The sequence below is a fragment of the Macaca fascicularis genome, chromosome 12, assembly GCF_037993035.2.
Source record: "Macaca fascicularis isolate 582-1 chromosome 12, T2T-MFA8v1.1".
Taxonomy (NCBI): domain Eukaryota; kingdom Metazoa; phylum Chordata; class Mammalia; order Primates; family Cercopithecidae; genus Macaca; species Macaca fascicularis.
In genome coordinates, this window is record NC_088386.1 from 118,632,118 (window position 1) to 118,653,770 (window position 21,653).

The window sequence follows — 21,653 nt, forward strand, 5'->3', positions numbered from 1 at the left end:
GGTACACCAATCTCTCAGCTTGTGATTGTGTTCACCAACCCATAAGCTGTCTGAACTCTGGACTTTATGGAGCCTTCCTCATTTAGGCATGATCAGTTACTAACATGATCAGTTACTAACATGATCAGTCACTAACTCCATTTCCAGCCCTCTCCTCTCCCTGAGGATGGGAATGGGGCTGCAAGTTCCAAGCATCTAGTGACTGCTTAGTCTTTCGGTGACCAGCCACCATCCTGGAGCCCACCAAGAGTTGCCTTATTAGAAGAAAAGACATTGCTGTCACTCAGGAAGTTCCAAGGGATTGGAAGCTCAGCATCAGGACTGGGGTTCAACTATTAGAACAAAAGATGGAAAGATGTACCTAGCACCCCTGTTGATCAGGAAATTACAACAGTTTAAGGAGCCCTAAGCCAGGAACTGGGGGCAGAGACCAAATATTATTATGTCACAGACACGGTACTTGGTACTTACAACTAACAATACTGCGTTATACACTTGTTTACACAAATGTTTGTTACGAGGGTAGACTGCATGTTAAGTGCTCTTACCATAATAAAATCAAAATTTTTGAAAACATATTCTTTTTTATCTAAATTTAGCAACTTTTTAGCATTTTGCCACATTTGCTTTCTGTCCCTCTCACCACACGCACACACACACATACACACACACACACACACACACTTTGTTGTTGCTGCTGAACAATTTAGAAGAAACTAAGTTGTAAACATCATAACACTTGAATACTATAGCATGTATCGCCTGAAAACAAGAATTCTCTGTATAATCAAAATCCTACTATCATACCCAAGAAATGTATCAGGGATACGATAATCTTATTTAATACATGGTTTATATTCAAATTTCCTTAATTGTCTTCAACTTTTCCTTTAGAGGTAGACCAGTTCCTATAGCTTTTATTTGTTTTTAAAGCTTTTATAAGGTTGATTATTTTTAAACAGCCCAAGCCAGTTATCTCGTAGAGGGCCCCCGCCAACCTGGGCTTGGCTAAGGTGACAGAGTGTATTTCCCAGTAGATCCTATGAGGAGGCATCATGTCATTTTGTCCCTTTATTGGTGGTGCTAAATTCGATGATCACACATACACTTTGCTGGAGCCCTACTTGTTTCTTTTTTTTTTTTGAAACGGAGTCTCGCTCTGTTGCCCAGGCTGGAATGCAGTGGCCGGATCTCAGCTCACTGCAAGCTGCGCTTCCCGGGTTTACGCCATTCTCCTGCCTCAGCCTCCCGAGTAGCTGGGACTACAGGCGCCCGCCACCTCGCCCAGCTAGGTTTTGTATTTTTTAGTAGAGACGGGGTTTCACCGTGTTAGCCAAGATAGTCTTGATCTCCTGACTTCGTGATCCGCCCGTCTCGGCCTCCCAAAGTGCTGGGATTACAGGCTTGAGCCACCGCGCCCGGCCAGCCCTACTTGTTTCAAACATGTAGTAAGTTTCCAGTGTTGGGGGCATTGTGGCACTCTTCACGGTAGCCAAAGGTGGGAGCAACCCAAATGTCCATCAACAGATGCATGAATAGGCAGATTACAGTGTATGTGTATGTGGGAATATTGCTCAGCCGTAAAAAGGAATGAAGTACTGATACACGCTACAACATGGATGAACCTCAAAACCTTGATGTTAAACAAAGGTCTACAAAAAACTGGATGTTAAACAAAAGTCTGCAAAAGGTCGCATATGATACCATTCCATTCATATGAATATTGAGAGTGGGTACATCCATAGAAACAGACTACAGCCAGGTACAGTGGCTCACACCTGTCATCCCAGCAGTTTGGAAGGCTGAGGCAGGAGGATCGGTTGAGCTCAGGAGTTCAAGAGTAGCCTGGGCAACATGGCAAGAGCCTATCTTTATGAAAAATACAAAAAGTATCCAGGTATCATCGTGCGCACCTCTAGTCCCAGCTATTTGGGAGGCTAAGGTGGTAGGATGACCTGAGCCCGAGAGGTCGAGGCTGCAGTGACCCATGTTCACGCCACTGCATTGCAGCCTGAGTGACAAAGTGAGACCCTGTCTCAAAAAAAAAAAAAAAGAAAGAAAAAGAGACAGACTACAGATTGGTAATTGCCAGCGGTGGAGGGAAGGGAGGAATGGGGAGTAACCGCTTCATGGGTAAAGGGTTTTATTTTGAAATAAGGGGGATGTTGGGGAACTAGATGGTGGTAGTAGTTGTACAACATTGTGAATTAAATGCCACTGGAGTGTTCTCTTTAAAATCACTAGTTTTTTATGTTATGTGAATTTCACTTAAATTTAAAAAAGAAAAAGAAAAGAAAAAAAAAGGCCGAGAACAGTGGCTCACGCTTGTAATCCCAGCGATTTGGGAGGCTGAGGTGGGTGCATCACCTGAGGTCAGGAGTTCTAGCCCCCAGCCTGGCAAACATGGTGAAACCCCGCCTCTATTAAAAATACAAAAATTAGCCCGGCATAGTGGTGCGTGCCTGTAATCTCAGCTACTAGGGAAGCCAAGGCAGGAGAATCACTTGAACCCGGGAGGTGGAGGTTCAGTGACCTGAGATCACACCATTGCACTCTAGCCTGGGCAACAGAGTGAGACTCCGTTTCAAAAAAAAAAAAAAAAAAAAGTGAGTGAGGGACAGCTTCCTCAACAATATGGAGAAAGTAGAATTTATGTGAGCTGAGTGAAAATAGAGTGTCATTGATAGGAAGCCGAGTTGTGGTTTTTAATCCAGAATATAGATAAATCAACTCAGCTAAAATTCAGGCCTTAAATTCAACTTGGTTTGTGAATCTAGACAACTTTTGAAGTTATCAACATGAGTTTTGAGAGCTGCACAATGTAATGGCGTAGACCTTTGTATCTTCCTCTTCTCTTTGAACTCCAATTTAGAAGAATCAAGTTACCCTGAATTGCTTAATGAGATAAAAATAGAAAATAGAGATTACCTAGTCACCTAGTTTTTATAGTGGTTTCTTCTTTCAATCCCATTTAGAATCAAAGGATTACAGGATCAGGTGCAGTGGCTCACGCCTGTAATCCCAACACTTTGGGAGGCCGAGGTGGGCAGATCATCTGAGGTCAGGAGTTTGAGACCAACTTGGCCATCATGGTGAAACCCCGTCTCTACTAAAACTACAAAAATTAGCCAGGCATGGTAGCACCTGCCTGCAATCCCAACTACTCAGGAGGCTGAGGCAGGAGAATCCCTTGAACCCAAGAGGCGGAGGTTGCAGTGAGCTGAGATCATGTCATTGCATTCCAGCCTGGGCAACGGAGTGAGATGCTGTCTCACAAAAAAAAAAAAATACCAACAATCAAAGGATTACAAAACTATTGTGATGCTCTTTATGATTTGAAACAAAAAAATGTATGCAGTGTCTAGAGTGGGAATTTAAATTAGAACAACTTCTTTGGATAGCAAAATATCGAAGTGTATCAGATGACAAAGATGTTTCTGCTTAGCCATCCAGTATTTTACTTTTTTTTTTTTTTTTTTTTTTTGAGACAGAGTCTCAATCTGTCACCCAGGCCAGAGTGCAATGGTGCAGCCTTGGCTCACTGCAACCTCTGCCTCCTAGATTCAAATGATTCTCCTGCCTCAGCCTCCCAAATAGCTGGGATTATAGGCACCTGCCACCATGCCCAGCTAATTTTTGTATTTTTAGTAGAGACGGGGTTTCACCATGTTGGCCAGGCTTGTCTCAAACGCCTGACCTCATGATCCACCTCCTTCAGCCTCCCAAAGTGCTGGGATTGCAAGCGTGAGCCACCATGCCTAGCCGTATTTTACTTCTTATTATCTTATGGAAGTAAATCAAAATGTGGGGAAACTTTATGCAAGATTACATTTATAGAGAAAAATTGTTAGAATCACAGATGTTTAAAATGAAGAGAAGGGTTGAATTAGCACTGACAATCAATGGAATGTTGATCAGTCATTAAAAATAACATTGTAATACCAAACAGCTAATGTGAAATAACTGTAAGTGATAAAATACAAAATTTTAAAAAAATGTGTGATCAGCCATATTAAAGAAACATAACCTGTTCATAGGGGAAAAAAAGTCCAAAAGGAAAATTTTAAAAGTAGTTTTTGTTGAGTGACAGGAACTTGCCTGATGTCCTGTCTGCATCTACATTTTGCAGTCTCCAAATTTGTAATAGTAAAGAAAGTTATTATAACAGTGGCTCGCATTTGATGACCAGTAGTTCTGTGCCAGGCACTGTACACCCTTATGTTATTTATTCCCTTTGTGGCGTTTGGAAATATGAGCTGTCACAAGCCCATTTTACTGGCAGTGCAATTGAGGATCAAGAGCTCATAGAATTTGTCCCAGGTCGGAAAGCTAGTCAGTGGCAAATTCCGATTAGCAGTTTAATTCCAGACCTACATCTTAACTATTATACATGCAAAACATGTAATGAGCATTAAAGAGATATATAGCATGCATAGAAAATAGAGGTTATCTAGTCACCTAGTTTTTATAGTGTTTTCTTCTTCTTCTTCTTCTTTTTTTATTTTTTGAGACAGAGTCTCTCTCTTGTTGCCCAGCCTGGAGTGCGATGGCATGATCTCGGCTCACTACAAACTCCAGCTCTTGGGTTCAAGAGATTCTCTTGCCTTAACCTCCCAAATAGCTGGGACTACAGGCGCCCACCACCACACCCCACCAATTTTTGTATTTTTAGTAGAGACTGGATTTCTCTAGGTTGGCCAGGCTGGTCTCGAACTTCTGACCTCAGGTATCCACCCACCTCAGCCTCCCAAAGTGCTGGGATTACAGGCATGAGCCATTGCTCCTGATTGTGTTTTCTTCTTTGGATGCAAAACATGTAATGAGCATTAAAGAGATATGCAGCATGTATTCAGGTATTCAGGGTTCGGTTAGTGGAATATTGAATTAGTAGCTTGGGGACATTATTTTTGGATCTGTTCCTGGCTCACTCTGTGATTAAAATCAGGTCAGTTTGCTTTTGGTGTCAGTTTTTCCATCTTTGTAGAAAGGAAAACAGAACCTCCCACTTGCCTGCTTCTTTATGCTTATGAACCTGTTTATGCACCTGTAATAAGTTACTCTACATGTTATTACCATTAGCTGGAGGACAGTGTGGCTTTGTGAAAAAGTGCGTAGGTTTAAGGATTAGGCAGATCCAGCTGCAAATCATTTGGACACTCGAATTCCCTGAGCCTCAGTTTCTTTCTTTCTTTCTTTCTTTCTTTTTTTTTTTTTTTTTTTGAGACAGAGTCTCGCTTTGTTGCCCAGGCTGGAGTGCAGTGGCACCATCTCGGCTCACTGCAAGCTCTGCCTCCTCCAGGGTTCACGTCATTCTCCTGCCTCAGCCTTCCGAGTAACTGGGATTACAGGTGCCCACTACCATGCCCAGCTAATTTTTGTATTTTTAGTAGAGATGGGGTTTCATCATGTTGTCCTGAGCCTCAGTTTCTACAAATGTAAAATGGGGCAGTAACGTGTACTTTGGGGGTTGCAAGGAGGAATAAATGAGATGCTCCATATGCAGGGAAGGAGAATGGCTCTCCACTCAGTAACTGCTCTTTCCCTGCCCTGTTTCCCTGTCACTTACCTGATCAAACTTTGAGTACAAAAAAATGAGGCCCACGTAAGTTTCCTGTCATTTTTTTGCACATCTTACCAAAATAAACAGATAACTAACCAATAGTGGCAAATCATCAGTACTCAGATCTGGATAGAAGAAAGCAAAGGAAGCAAACTAGAATGATCCTGGTAGGAACAAGGGCAGAGGGCACTCTTTACAGCGTGCTTTGGACTCATGGAAACTTTTCTGGTGGGTCCAGAAGGAAACAGGTACCCCACAGAGGTGTGGAGGACACATGCTCCCTTAACCTTTCCTCCAGTCTTTCAACCTTTAACCAACTCTGGAGAGAGCAGCAAGTCCGTTTCCTGACTGGGTTCAGTGATATATCTGAGAAATGTATTGATTTATATGTATCAAGAAATATAAATAGGCTAGGCGTGGTGGCTCACATCTGTAATCCCAACACTTTGGGAGGCTGAGGTGGGTGGATCACTTGAAGTCGGGAGTTTGAGACCAGACTAGCCAACATGGTGAAACCCCGTCTCTACTAAAAAATACAAAAATTAGCTGTGCGTGGTGGTGTGCGCCTGTAATCCCAGCTACCTGGAAGGCTGAGGCAGGAGAATCGCTTGAACCCAGGAGGTGGAGGCTGCAGTGAGCCGAGATTGCACCCATGCACTCTAGTGTGGGCAACAGAGCGAGACTCCGTCTCAAAAAAAAAAAAAGAAAAAATATAAATAAATGTTCTGTTTTTGGTAAAACATATATGTCAGTAGATATGTGTGTATTCCAATAATAGATTAAGGCATTATTTACTACTATCCACTTTGGTGGATAACTTGGGGACAGGGTTGCCTTTAACAAAGTTGATTGGCAGTAGATAAGAGTTTGGGAGTGGAAACGAACCCCAGATTGGAGACTGCGGTGTGTTATAGAAGAGAAAGCAGCAACAGCACTCCTTAAAGTCATAGTAGCTGGCATTTAGTGAAGATTTACTATGTGCCAGGCTTTATGTCTTCATGTACCTCCTCTTTCTCTTGTTAGCATTTCTCTTTTCATAATTTTTAAATTGTAGTATATAACATAGACATTTAAAAAACATATAGCTGAGCTTCATGTGTTACTTGAAGGTAACCATTCTTGTCAATACCACCCAAGTCAAGTTTTGACAGTTTTTGCCCCGTGTATTTTGAAGCTATGTTATTAGGCACATAAATAATCAGGATTGCTCTCTCATTATCAAATGTTGCAAGAAGTGATGCATGCTAAGATCTGAAGAGTCCCACCTTTGCTATTTCAGTCTCTGACAGTAGAGTTCCTGAAAATGAAGTTTGTTGCTAGAATAGGCCCTTTTTGTGGACACATGAATAATGGTTGCTCGGTCAAGATAGGAAGATAGGATTTCCTGTAGTAGGAAATTCTCCACATCCCTCCTGTCAGTGATGATCCTTCCATATATTCACAGAGGGAAGGTGATGTAAAGCTATGACTAAGTAGTTAGACTTTAAATTCAGACAGATCAACCACTTATATGCTGTGTGGCTTGGGCAACTCAACCCCTCTAAAAGCTTCCATTTTCTCTTCTTTAGAAAGAACATTATGGCTCAGTGTTTCCTCTACCCATTCCTTCCACCTCACCCTTCAATAATAAAAAGAGTACCATGGCTACTTTATTGGTGTGTGGCTATATGAGGATTAAATAAAAATACCTTGGCAGGGTCCATAACACAATGCTTGGCATATAGTAAGCATCTAATAAGTGTTAAATAATACTATGTCATCACTGTCTTGTTGTATTACCTTACCTGAACTGAGGCTTGGTTTAACATATCTTGTATGTATTAATCCCCCTGCCGTGGACCACTGCAGCGAGCAGATACTAATGGACTCTGATTCCATGAGACTTTTTCTTTTCTTACAGGGCAGATGTCCATTGCAATCACTGTGATGCTGATCATACACAACTATTGGTTTCTTTACATCCCTTATTTGACGTGGCTTTACTTTGACTGGCATACCCCAGAGCAAGGAGGCAGGAGATCCAGCTGGATCAAAAATTGGACTCTTTGGAAACACTTTAAGGACTATTTTCCAATTCATGTGAGTACAACTGTTTTAAAAAGTATTATGTTGAGTTAGGAGAAGAGTGGAAATTTGTTTTCATCACATACATCTCAAGCTTCTTCTTCGGGGGGGGTGTCTTAGTCTGTTTTGTGCTGCTAAAACAGAATACCAAAGACTAGGTAATTTATAAAGAAAACAAATTTATTTCTCACAGTTTTGGAGGCTGGGAAGGCCAATACCAAAGATGCTGGCATCTGGCAAGAGCCTTCCTGCTGCAACAGCCCACAGCGCAAGGTGGAAGGGCAGGAGAGGCCAAGAAAGAGCAAGAGGGGGTTGAATTCATTCTTTTATAAGGAACTTACTCCCAAGATAGCAAACCCCCTTCTATGATAATGGCATTAATCCATTAACTGTGCTTTCATTCCTAATCACCTCTCATTAGGCCCCACCTCCAACACTGTTGCATTGGGGATTAAGTTTTTAAACACTTACTTTTGAGGGACACATTCAAATCATAGCAGGGAGAAAGGCTGCAATTTGGCTCCAATTACTAAATGAACTGTAAGCTGACTTGACAAAATCTAGAAGGCTGTATATAAAGGAATCTGGGCTCAGAAGATGGTTTAGAAATTTGGAAACAGCTCCAACCCAGGGAACAAAAATGAGTCATGTTCTCCATTGTCTCTTGACACAAAAACTAGTCCTTTTGTTTCTCATTGGAAAATAATAAGGGAATTTTCTTTTTTTTTAAATCTCAATATGAATGTGCCGTAGCTCATCAAAACTCAAGATTTGGATCCAAGTCACAACTATATATTTGGGTTTCACCCCCATGGAATATTGGCGGCTGGAGCCTTTGGGAATTTTTCTACAAATTATTCCGACTTCAAGGAGCTGTTTCCTGGCTTTACTTCATATCTTCACGTGCTGCCACTTTGGTTCTGGTGCCCTGTCTTCCGAGAATATATGATGAGCATTGGTAAGTGATGGCGGATCACTGCTTCCACAGTGCTTTGGAGTAGCAGGAGCACACACAACATTTCTTCTCAGGCCCATGTGTGTTTCTGGTCTCTTAGAGTAAAACCTGTTTTGTTTTTTTTTTTTTTTTTTTTTTTTGAGACGGAGTCTCGCTCTGTCGCCCAGGCTGGAGTGCAGTGGCCGGATCTCAGCTCACTGCAAGCTCCGCCTCCCGGGTTCACGCCATTCTCCTGCCTCAGCCTCCCGAGTAGCTGGGACTACAGGCGCCCGCCGCCTCGCCCGGCTAGTTTTTTGTATTTTTTAGTAGAGACGGGGTTTCACTGGGTTAGCCAGGATGTTCTCGATCTCCTGACCTCGTGATCCGCCGGTCTCGGCCTCCCAAAGTGCTGGGATTACAGGCTTGAGCCACCGCGCCCGGCCGAGTAAAACCTGTTTTTTCCTCATCTGGCACTTCCTATGTGGTCTGGGTGTTTCCTGCCCTCCCCCACTGGACTGTAAGTATCAGAAAGACACAAACTGCGTCTTCTTTTCTGTTCCATCCTAAGTATCCAGCATGGTGCCTGGAACATAGAAACGTTCAATGAATATTAACACAATGATCAAATAAAGTAATGAATGCATTTTGTGTATTCAGATGTAGAAGAAGAAATCATGGATCAAGTAAGTGACAAATCACACCCTTGGAGAGGCACCGCGCACGCTGTTACGAATACTAGAAATGGAAAATGTCTTTCGTTGTGTCTTGAAGTACCAGCAGTGATAAAACTAAACATATTCAACTTGCTGTCTTCCTAGATTAAAAATAACTTGGCTCAGAAATAAGAGTCCAGGCCAGGCGCGGTGGCTCACGCCTGTAATCCCAGCACTTTAGGAGGCTGAGGTGGGCAGATCTCTTGAGCCCAGGAGGTTGAGACCAGCCTGGGCCACATGGCAAAACCCTGTCTCTACAAAAAATGCAAAAATTAGCTGGGCATGGTGGCACACATCTGTAGTCCCAGCTACTCAGGAGGCTGAGGTGGAAGGATCACCTGAGCCTGGGAGGTCAAGGCTGCAGTTACTGGAGATGGTGCCCCTGCACTCCAGCCTGGGTGACAGAGTGAGACCCATCACAATTAAAAAAATAAATACAAAGAGACAAGAGCAGTGGCTCATGCCTGTAATCCCAGCACTTTGGGAGGCAGAGGTGGGCTGGAACACTTGAGGTTAGGAGTTCGAGACCAGCCTTGCCAACATAGTGAAACCTGTCTCTACTAAAAGTACAAAAATTAGGGCATGGTAGTAGGCGCTTGTAATCCCAGTTACTCAGGAGGCTGAGGTGGGGGAACTGCTTGAACCCAGTAGGTGGAGGTTGCAGTGAGCCAACGTTGTGCCACTGCACTCTAGCCTGGGTGACAGAGCGAGACTACGTCTCAAAAAAGAAAGAAAAAAAAAAAGAATTGTTCATGGTTTTCTAGATTTTTATTACATCCTATTAATTTCTCAAGTGATTATTGTCATTATATACCTGGTAGGATATCACTAAGCACCCAAGGACCGGGATTCACGGCTGGATTTTCAGGTTCTGTTTCTGTTTTCAAAGTCCAGCCTGGTCCACAGGGCACACTAGAGGGCGCACTAAACCCTCCAAGCTATCCCGCATCTGGCCTGCAGAGGGTGCACTATCCCCCTCTTAACCACCAAAGGTTTGGTGGGGGGGAAATTACTTCTCTTCCTTGTTTTGTATACATTGTTTTAGAGTTTTATAAAACGAAGAACATTACAGGGGAAAATGTTTAAGTTTCACAAAAGCACAGAAACATATTTAAAGTGTTTGCTTATTCAAAGCATTGCCGCAGGTGAGTTTGAGTCGTATAGCTAAGAGCAGGTTGGGCAAATTCATGGCCCAAGAGATGTGGGTACCCCCTTCTCCGTGGCCATATCAGACGCATATACTCCATCTTAGAGTCTGTCTCCATATAGTGCCCTTACAGCCACTGCAGTTTACTAGAGCTGGCTTTGGAGAGGAAACCTGTTTGCAATCACCGGTTTCTTTGTTTTTTGTTTGTTTGTTTTGTTTTTGTTTTTGAGACGGAGTTTCGCTCTTGTTGCCCAGGCTGGAGAACAATGGCGTGATCTTGGCTCACAGCAACCTCCACCTCCCAGGTTAGAGTGATTCTCCTGCCTCAGCCTCCCGAGCAGCTGGGATTACAGGCATGCTCCCCCACCCCCGGCTGATTTTGTATTTTTAGCGGAGACGGGGTTTCTCCGTGTTGGTCAGGCTGGTCTGGAACTTCCGACCTCAGTTGATCCTCCCGCCTTGGCCTCCCAAAGTGCTGGGATTACAGGCGTGAGCCACTGCGCCCAGCAATCACTGGTTTCTGACATCATGAATTATTTTCTGTGGTACAACCTTCATTTCCCTAAAAGGTAAATAGAAATATTCAAACTTTCAGCCAGTGGAGGTTTGGACTATCCTTGTCTCTAAGTCTAGAAAGTTATCTGTACTTCCCAGAACCAGATTCCTAGGAGAGCCCTTGGTCCAAGGCTGCCCCTCTTGACTGTGCCTGCCCAGGTGGCTGCCTCTCTGGGTGTGAAAGACTGACAGACATAGGCACCAGACCTCATGTAGTAAGGAACCGTAGGGCTTCAGAGGGCCTTTGCTGACAGCACTCTGTTTTGCTCTTACGCAAGAGGATTCTGCATCTGTGAGTCCTTTTAAATCCCACCTCCAACCCATTCTTCTTGTCCCATTTTGTATGTATCTATACCTATCAGGTGTCAGCCAGAGCCAACTGTGTTTCAGGTTCATGCTCCTTTCTGTTTACCCCTTAAGCCTGGACAGGTAACAGGATCAGATCACAACAGCCATATATACCATACAGAGAACTTTAGGTTTTATCTTGTAGATAAGCCATGGGGAACTTGGAGGGATTTTGAGCAAAGGAGGGATCTGATGGATTTGGTGTAATAGAAAGATAATTCAAGCAGCAGCTTGGAAAGTGGTTACAGGCAGGTAGACCTGGAGACTGATGGTGGAAGGGGCCTGTTGGGTGATGAAGGGAGAGGTGATAAGGGCTAAGCTAACAGTGGCAATGGCACTGGAGATACGGAAGAGAAGATTAATATAAAAAATATCTGATAGAGTCACTAAGACTTAGTGATTGATTCATCCTCATGAAGGCAGCAACTGTATTGTGTCATTATTATGAACATCTAGCCCTGTACCTGGCCTGTAGCAAATGCTCAATAAATGCTTTCAAATGAATGTGGTGGCTAAGAAAGGAGAAGATGGCTACATATGGAAGAAGCTGTGTTTTGACCAGGTAGATGATGGTCCCATTCACCTTGATAAGTAATGTTGGAAGAGGGACCACTTTGAGGGAGAATTTAATGCATTTGGTTTGGAGACATGCAGTTCGAGGTGTCTTAGAGCTGTCAATGTAGATATGTCAATTGGGCAATTGGAGATATGAGCCTGGAACCTCAGGAGGAAGATCTCCTGACAGATGGGTTTGGGAGAACTCAGCACACATAAATGGTATTTGAATCCATGGGTGTAGATGAGGTTAGAGGACAAGAGAGATAAGGAAGGACCCCTAAGAAATAACAGCATTGAAGGATGGCCCGAAGACAAGGAACCTGAGGGAAAACTGAGAAGTGGCCAGAGGCAAGCTAGGAGAGCCAGGGGTGTGGAAACCCAAGAGGCCCTTTTCCTGGTGGAAGAGATGCACCCAACTCTCACTCAGGTTCACACAGAGCAGAATGGCATGCCTTGACCTCAGTGAAGGTTCAAACCCATCTAGGCAGGCTCAGGCTCTCTACCTCTAACCCAGCATCCTCTGCCTCTTAAGAGGGCAGTGGGTCATTCAGAATCCTGTCATAATTCTTCCCATAATAGAAACCCAGAGTAAAATTAGCATACCATTTTCTTCAAGAGATGAGATATGCTATGTCTTTATAAAGCCTGTCTAACACATTCTGTTATGACTAAATAAAAATGGATAAAACCCAGAATGGAAAGACACATAAGACATTAAAAGTGATTATTTCTGAAATGTAGTTCAAGAATGGTTTGTATTTTTGTCTTTATTCTTTCCTATATTTTCCTCAGTATGCAGAACATGTGAAATCTGAAAAGGAATCTTTTAAGTTATTTTTACATGGGAAAGCCTGAAATACAGACTGAACAACTATCGAACTGTTTTAAATGAACAATTTACCAAAGGCAGACTATCCATATTGGAAACATGTAGAGATCTGGCAAGTGATCTAGGTTGTCAAATGTCTTGATTTTTTTTTTTTTTTAACCACTTTGTATTAGTTCATTTTCACACTGCTGATAAAGACATACCAAGACTGGGAAGAAAAAGAGGTTTGAAAGACTTATAGTTCTACATGGCTGGGGAGGCCTCATAATCATGGTGGAAGGCAAGGAGGAGCAAGTCACATCTTACATGGATGGCGGCAGACAAAGAGAGAGCTTGTGCAGGGAAACTCCTCTTTATAAAACAATCAGATCTCATGGGACTTATTCACTATCATGAGAATAGCATGAGAAAGACCTGCCCCCATGAGTCAGTTACCTCCAACTTGGTCCCTTCCATGACATGAAGGAATTGTGGGAGTTACAATTCAAGATGAGATTTAGGTGGGGACACAGCCAGATGCTATCACATTTATATTATAAATCCAGGTTTGGAAAATAATGATCCATATAGAATATCTGAAAACAGGCCATTGTATATTCAGAAAATCCACTGCAGCCTCTTGGAGAATATACTTTTTGGTTCTGTGTAAAACTTCACCAGGATAAATATCAAGGCCACCACATACAGCTGTGCAGGTTGTGCACTGAACAACTCCAGGGGCAGGGGATTCTTTTACTTAGAATGCAATATAAATGGTGTCCTGTAGAGTTCAGCAGTGCACAACCTACCTAAACAAACAAGTGGTAAACCTACTAATGACTGAATGGCATTTTAAAGACCTAGCCCACTACCTGCCAAAAGGTTAACTTATTAATAGAATACATTACTAAAGATTTGACTCTGAAAAATTACAAACTTACAAAGTGCTCCAAAGGTAAGCAGTGTAGGAAATTTTGTTGAATGTTTACTATTGTCATGGAATATTATGATAAAACGTTGTAATTTTTTAAAAAAGGATAACTAGTTACACTGTTTGTTTTATTCACTAAGGGCTAGTTTCAGTTTCCAAGAAAAGTGTGTCCTATGTGGTAAGCAAGGAAGGAGGTGGAAACATCTCTGTCATTGTCCTTGGGGGTGCAAAAGAATCACTGGATGCCCATCCTGGAAAGTCCACTCTGTTCATCCGCCAGCGGAAAGGATTTGTTAAAATTGCTTTGACCCATGGGTAAGTGGCTTTTTTTTCTTTTATAAAGTAGTGGGTCAGCAAAGTAAAGACATTATTAAACAAATCACGAAGAAGTAAGGTGATTTTCTAGCCCTTAAAGACCTCCTCCAAATCCATCTGACAGTAAAAGCAGGTGTGGATGTTCTTGGGGAATGGAATATGACCTTTTTACGACAGTAGCTCAATGCCATGACATTCAGCAATTTAACTTAACTCTAAAAGCAAAACAACGAGAACAACAATAAACACCAACATTCTATACACACAGTGTAATTTTCCAGCCAAATCAACAGTGGCCAAAGCTATAGATAAAAGAGAAGCTTCCTGGAACCCTAATTTTCTATAGAATAAAATCCCACTAAGGCTAGCCTGCTGAAATTCCTCCCTAAAGAATGTTAAGTTTAAGACAGTTTCAATGAACGTGAAGTTAGCAATACAGGAAGGCTTGGGCACGTTTAAAAATTTTTTCAGAATTTGTTGCAAGAGTCAGCTAAACAAAATAAATTATTTGAATCCTTTTCATTGAATATTCTCACCCGTCCCCTTTGTTGTTGCAGTGCCTCTCTGGTCCCAGTGTTTTCTTTTGGTGAAAATGAACTGTTTAAACAAGTTGACAACCCCGAAGGCTCATGGATTAGAACTGTTCAAGATAAACTACAGAAGATCATGGGGTTTGCTTTGCCCCTGTTTCATGCCAGGGGAGTTTTTCAGTACAATTTTGGCCTAATGCCCTATAGGAAAGCCATCCACACTGTTGGTATGTACATAAAATGACTACAATTATTAGCTTACTTTAAGCAATGTTTCTTGTTATTGATTGAGATGCTAATGCAAGGAAAGTGGCTTTGAGTAAGAACTTCCTGAAATAATAATCCTGTAGATGTCATCTGAGTTTTGTTTCTGGTATTCCTTTGATTTATGAAATGACTACATTTTCCACTAGAATAGGAATTGATTACTTTCAAGAATACAGCTATTGAATTACAAGTAAAATCCAATTTTCAAAATAAAGTTTCTAATACTCTATAATGAATCTATTTCTCTGTGCCAGCTGATTATAATATATCAATTCTTTGATGACAAGTTATACCAGAGTTTATGGAGAGATGAAAATTTCTGTGTGATAAGTGTCCTCATTATGTTCAGTTCACATAGGCATCAGTTTCTATAGCAAAAGTTTTTTTTTTTTTTTTTTTTTTTTTTTTTTTGCAGCTAGCTATTTTATATATATTCTGCTATTCTGCTATAGACTCATTTTATTTTTTTTATTTCCATAGGTTTTTGGGAAACAGGTGGTATTTGGTTACATTAATAAGTTCTTTAGTGGTGATTTCTGAGATTTTGGTGCACCCATCACCGCAGCAGTGTATACTCTACCCAATATGTAGTCTGTTATTCCTCACCCCTCTCCTGCTCTTTCCCCTGAGTCCCCAAGGTCCATTGTATCATTCTTCATGCCTTTGTGTCCTCATAACTTAGCTCCCACTTATAAGTGAGAACATACGATGTTTGGTTTTCCATTCCTGAATTACTTCACTTAGAATAGTGGTTTACAATTCCATGCAGGTTGCTGCAAATGTCATTATTTCATTACTTCTTATGGCTAAGTAGTAGTCCATGGTATTTATATATATATATATGGTGTTTATATATATAAACACCATGGTGTGTGTGTGTGTGCATATATATATATATATATATATATATATATATATATATATAAACAATTTCCTTATCCACTCAATGACTGATGGGCATTTGGGCTGGTTCCATATTTTTGCAATTGCAAATTGTGCTGCTATAAACATGTGTGTGCAAGTATATTTTTCATATAATGACTTCTTTCCCTCTGGGTAGATACCCAGTAGTGGGATTGCTAGATCAAATGGTAGTTCTACTTTTAATTCTTTAAGGAATCTCTACAGTTTTCCCTAGTGGTTGTACTAGTTTATATTCCTACCAGCAGTGTGAAAGTGTTCCCTTTTCACTACATCCACACCGACATCTATGATTTTTTGAATTTTTGATTGTGGCCATTCTTGCAGGAGTAAGGTGGTATTGCATTATGATTTTGATTTGCATTTCCCTGATCATTAGTGATGTTGAGCATTTTTTCATATGTTTGTTGGGCATTTGTATCTCTTCTTTTCAAAATTATCTATTCATTTCCTTAGCCCACTTTTTGATGGGATTGTTTGTTTTATTCTTGCTGATTTGTTTGCATTCCTTGTCAATTCTGCTGTTAGTTAGACTCATTTTAGTTTAAAAAGCTGCATGTTTGGGAGAATCCAATTGAGGGAGGAGGGTGAAGACCATGTTGATAAAAATACTGAGGCGCTGGCCAAGTGACCATGTTGATAAAAATACTGAGGAGTTGGCCAAGTGTGATGGCACACACCTGTAATCCCAGCACTTTGGGAGGCTGAGACAGGAGGGATGCCTGAGCCCAGAAGTTTGAGACCAGACTGGCAACAAAGCTGGACCTCATCTCTACTAAAAATTTTAAAAATTAGCAGGGCACTATGGCATGTGCTTGTAATCCCAGTGCTTTGGGAGGCTGTGGCAGGAGGAGCACTTGAGCCCAGGAGTCGGAGGTTGGAGTGAGCTATGATTGCACCACGACACTATAGCCTGGATGACAGAGCAAGACCGTATCTCGAAAAAACAAAAACAAAAACCCAGGAGCAAAGTATTTAGCTCCTCAGATGGGAAGAGGATTGGAGAGCTAAAATGAGAAAGTGCTGAGCCAGGCACTAATGGCAGAATTACTAAAACTATAAACTTATTATGAAACTGGAAGTAATATGTTCACCATTAAGTAAAATTGAAATATAGTCAAATATTGTTTTAGGTCTGTTTCGCTAGGCTAGGATTTTACTACCGTCAGTTTATAAGTGCTTGCCATTTAATGTGCAATTACATGACTTTTTTTTCCACAGTGTTTACATTTATTGTTATTAAATCTTAAGTATTTGAAAGGCATAAATATGGATCAAATGGAAGAAAATAGGAACTGAAATCAAACTATTATAGACGCATGTGAAGAGTGACTGTTTTTCTGTTTTCCAATCTCTCTGAAGGGAATATGGAGGAGAGTAATTCTGATATGGAACTGAATTGGGGATATATTTCTTTCCTGGGAGAAATTCCTATGGAAGGGAGACAATTATCAGAATTTTTTTTTTTTTTTTTTTTTTTTGAGATGGAGTTTCGCTCTTGTCACCTAGACTGGAGTGCACTGGCATGATCTGCAACCTCTGCCTCGTGGGTTCAAGCAATTCTCCTGCCTCAGCCTCCCTAGTAACTGGGATTATAGGCACCCACCACTACACTCAGCTAATGTTTTGTATTTTTAGTAGAGACGGGATTTCACTCTGTTGGCCAGGCTGGTCTCGAACTCCTGACCTCCGGCAATCCATCTACCTCAGCCTCCCAAAATGCTGGGATTACAGGCGTGAGCCACCGCACCTGGCTTCAGAATCTTTTTTTTGTCCTTCAGGTGAGATGGGTAAAGTGCTGATGTTGTAACAAGGTTCAGAGGGTGGTACATCTCACAAGTGCCTGTGAGCACCCGGTCGTCATGCTCATGAATTATAGGACCGAATTATCAGACTCTTTTTTTTTTTTTTTTTGCTCAGGCTGGAGTGCAGTGGCAGGATCTCAGTTCACTGCAAGCTCCGCCTCCCAGGTTCATGCCATTCTCCTGCCTCAGCCTCCTGAGTGGCTGGGACTACAGGCGCCCGCCACCACTCCCAGCTACTTTTTGTATTTTTAGTAGAGATGGGGTTTCACTATGTTAGCCAGGATGGTCTCGATCTCCTGACCTCGTGATCCGCCTGCCTTGGCCTCCCAAAGTGCTGGGATTACAGGCCTGAGCCACCGTGCCCGGCCCGAATTATCAGACTCTTAATGGACACAGGAACTTATGTTTATAAGACACTGAGATTCTTATAACAAGAGACATCCCCGTAGGAAAGCAGGCCATAGACATAGCAGATGAGGTCTTTAGTGAAAGATTGGAAAATGAATAGTATGACCTGAAACAAAATAAAGATTCCTTGTGCATTTGGTGGCACAATCTGGGGAGTGATTGCTAACTTCTCGTGAACTACTTGACTGTCAGGATAAAAGATGTTACTTCCATGTATTTCCTCTACTTCAAAAAGTTTCTCAATCCCCCAAGTGTAAGGATGACATGGAAACAGGGAGGTGACACTAGATGTTGAGAAGAAAGAAAGCTAAATGTTATCTCTAAGCCAAGAAGGTAGATGACACTATGGATTTCTGAGGCTGGTTGGTGGCATATGAATAGGACTTCTTGTGACTGGTAAATATGTGTATGGACCCTATCTCGGAAATGCTGATGATCCTGAACAGGAAACATGATAACCCATCTTGTACTAGTCAGAGAGATGGTCTTTCATGATTATGTCTCATTTCCCAATGTCTCAAGTAGCCCTTGCGTTGACCTCACTTACCTACTCTGTTGTTGGTAGTTGCAGCTGGAGAATCAATCACCTTCCCCTAATGATTCAGGGGGGTTAGTGGAGGGTCTCTGGCTTCACCATTTGCCACCCTCCTCTCACACACATACCACCTCAACTCTCAGCAGTTCTTTGAGAAAGCCTTTCCATTGAGGATGGTCACACAGCCTCTGCTTCTTAGGGTGGTGCAACCTATTATAATATCAAAGAGTTCAAAAGAGTAAGGAGTTCCATCCTTCCAGAGTCAGGCCTTGCCATTGCCCAAGTGGAAGAGCCCTGTCCGATAAGAGTAGAAAAACTCAGAGTAGCTTTGACGCATGGCAAACTCCAGCATTTCTTGTGTGTTTATCTTTGGATGGTAGAGTTCTTAGCAATGCAGATATATTTACATTTTTGCCAACTTTTGCTGTCTTTTTTTTTTTTAAGACTGAGTCTCACTCTGTCGCCAGGCTGGAGTGCAGTGGCACGATCTCTGCTCACTGCAACCTCCGCCTCCCAGGTTCAAGCAATTCTCCTGCCTCAGGCTCCCAAGTAGCTGGGACTACAGGCTTACGCCACCACTCCCAGCTAATTTTTGTATTTTTAGTACAGACGGGGTTTCATCATGTTGGCCAGAATGGTCTCGATCACTTGACCTCGTGATCCACCCACCTCAGTCTCCCAAAGTGCTGGGATTACAGGCATAATCCCACCTCTCCCAGACAACTTTTGCTATTTTTATAGAACTGGTAGCCATTGTCCCTATACACCTTCTATTTTTCTGGACATGGGTTGCACCTGTGTACTCCAGCTTTGTTCCAGAGTTCATGACAGAGTTTTTCAGCCACACGCTTCAGACTTTCTTCAGGCTTCATGTTCTGGGCTTGAGGAGATTTTACCTGTTGGGAGATATTTCTCAATATTCCTTCCTTTTGCGAGATGGTGTCTTGCTGAGTATTCGAGAGCTGGTGTTAACTGAAAAACTGGAGCAGAAATGGATTTCACATGACATTATTCTTAAATGCTGTATTTAATGCAATGGAATGTTAACAGGCTTGATCAGTTAGGGTAATGGGAATATTGAGATAAATTTAAGTTTGCAATGGTATTGTTCAAGATAAGCTGGTTACTTTTTTGGTATAATATTCATTAATCATTTTTTATCTTTTATGTGCTAAGTACTATTGTTAGCTTTGGGGATGATATAAAGGAAATTGTAAGGCATGATATTAGGAACTAAAAGTTTAATGAAGTGTAATCATATGCTCAGATGAAATAAGCTGTTGATGCTGAAAGCCAGTGCAGTCTGTTGACTTAAATGATTGCACTTGTCACCTGGTCAAGCTTTTTTTTTTTTTTTTTTTTTTTTTTTAATTGTTTGCCATTTGATATCGCCCAGTTACACCTCTACTGACAAATAATCATCAGCCAGGGGTCGAATGGAATGACTGAATCTGAATTAGTTGTCAAGACTGGAAAACTGCAACTCTGTTAACTTGTTTTCACTTATACTTGTCCAATGTGCTTCTCTTAAACATTCAGAAAGGGGAAAATTGCTTCAGTCCCTCCCTCTACTTACCCTGCAAATAGTTACAATGATTATTAGTCTGTATCATCCTCAATATCCCGTTGTTGTTTAAAACATTTAAAAACCCAAGCTAAGAATATGTTCCATATGTGCTTCATAAAGACTCAGCTGCTATGATCTGAAGGTATAAGAATGGGAGCCAGTAATGTAGAGCATCTCGATTTGTGTGAACCAGACCCTCAAGACTGTATTTAAAGACTTTTAGTTACTTGAAAAAACACAAGTGGAGGATAGAACATTTACACTTCCATAAAAAAGTAAAGCCATGTGTCAATCAAATGCCACAGAGAATAAAACACAATATGAGGCTGAAACAGTGATGTCAATGACTGTGTTCATTTCTATTTTAAATCATGCACTTGACATGCAGTGTGGCTTCATTGCTGACTCCCCAATGTGAGTTCTCCCTGTCCTACCCTGGGAAGAATTCAGGCAGCATCTCAGAACGGCAAGTTATTTTGTGGTCCCTGTGCTCCCTCTCCTACTTTATTAACTTAAGTAAGCACTACCTTACGTCATAAGATAAACATCAACTCACTCAGTATTAGTTGGATTCATCCTAAATTATCACCTTAGCTACAATCCTCTCACAGGTGTTCAGAGAAGCCTGGATTCTCCATCCTTTAATAGTTTCCCACGGCCGGCCGCGGTGGCTCACGCCTATAATGCCAGAACTTTGGGAGGCCGAGGTGGGCGGATCATGGGGTCAGGAGATCGAGACCATCCTGGTTAACACAGTGAAACCCCGTCTCTACTAAAAAATATTTAAAAGTTAGCCGGGAGTGGTGGTGGGCACCTGTAGTCCCAGCTACTCAGGAGGCTGAGGCAGGAGAGTGGCGTGAACCCGGGAGGAGGAGCTTGCAGTGAGCCGAGATTGCACCACTGCACTCCAGCCTGGGCGACTGAGTGAGACTCCATCGCAAAAAATTAAATAAATAAATAAATAAAATGGTTTCCCACACACTTTTTACAACAGTATCCTCAGTGGGCACAACCAGAGTGTTTGTTCATTTCAGCTTTAGAGATTCTCACTATCACTGTGATTGTTTTGTCTGTTAATGTCCTAGTCATTAAATCCTCTGAAAAATGTGTTCTTACTAAATGCAAAGTGACATATTCAGGTCACAGTTACCCTCTCTACATATTTTTTTATGCCATATCTTGCTAAACCATTAGGTTTCTATGCATCCTCCATCTAAATCCTCTCTTCCTGCTAAGGAACATTCTCAATGGGCATAATTTGTAAAGAAGCTCCTACTGTATACATTTTCCTTACACACTTTAGAAATAGTATGCAATTTATGTGTTTTCTGAATGCTATTATCACTATATCATAGTATAATAAAATGGTCACTGATACTGTATTCATTATATAATTGAGAAAAACTGATTTAAATGTCACATCCATCAGGATTACCAGGAAAGACAATTTAAATAAATTTAGACTTTCAGAAAAACATGTAAAGCATTGCAGTTCCTTGGAGGAACATTGCATTTTCTGTTTCCGTCTCACAGAGCTCCACGAGGACAGGGATTTCGGCTTATCTGTTCTCTGTGTGTTCCTAGTACCCACAGAGTAGAAGCTCAAGAAACACTTGTGCATAAACAAATTAGGCTTTCATTAGGCCTGTTTCACTGTAATTGGTTTTTTGTTTTTTGTTTTTTTTTG

At 41.6% G+C, this 21,653-nt stretch overlaps 1 protein-coding gene and 1 non-coding gene across 4 annotated transcripts in view; one reads left to right on the forward strand and one right to left on the reverse strand.

Annotated features, from left to right (window-relative positions):
• The window catches only part of MOGAT1 (monoacylglycerol O-acyltransferase 1), a 54,318-nt gene that overhangs the window by 22,235 nt on the left and 10,430 nt on the right, over positions 1 to 21,653 (forward strand). For all 3 annotated transcript variants that reach the window (XM_065526163.1, XM_065526164.1, XM_005574428.4), the window contains 4 exons: positions 7,461 to 7,639; positions 8,378 to 8,582; positions 13,759 to 13,933; positions 14,491 to 14,690. In XM_065526163.1, the coding sequence (XP_065382235.1) occupies positions 7,461 to 7,639; positions 8,378 to 8,582; positions 13,759 to 13,933; positions 14,491 to 14,690 (759 nt within the window). The remainder of the gene's footprint in view (positions 1 to 7,460; positions 7,640 to 8,377; positions 8,583 to 13,758; positions 13,934 to 14,490; positions 14,691 to 21,653) is intronic.
• Positions 17,432 to 17,533, reverse strand: LOC123568200 (small nucleolar RNA U13). Its single transcript, XR_006691416.1, has one exon. It is a non-coding gene; the product is annotated as a small nucleolar RNA U13 (small nucleolar RNA).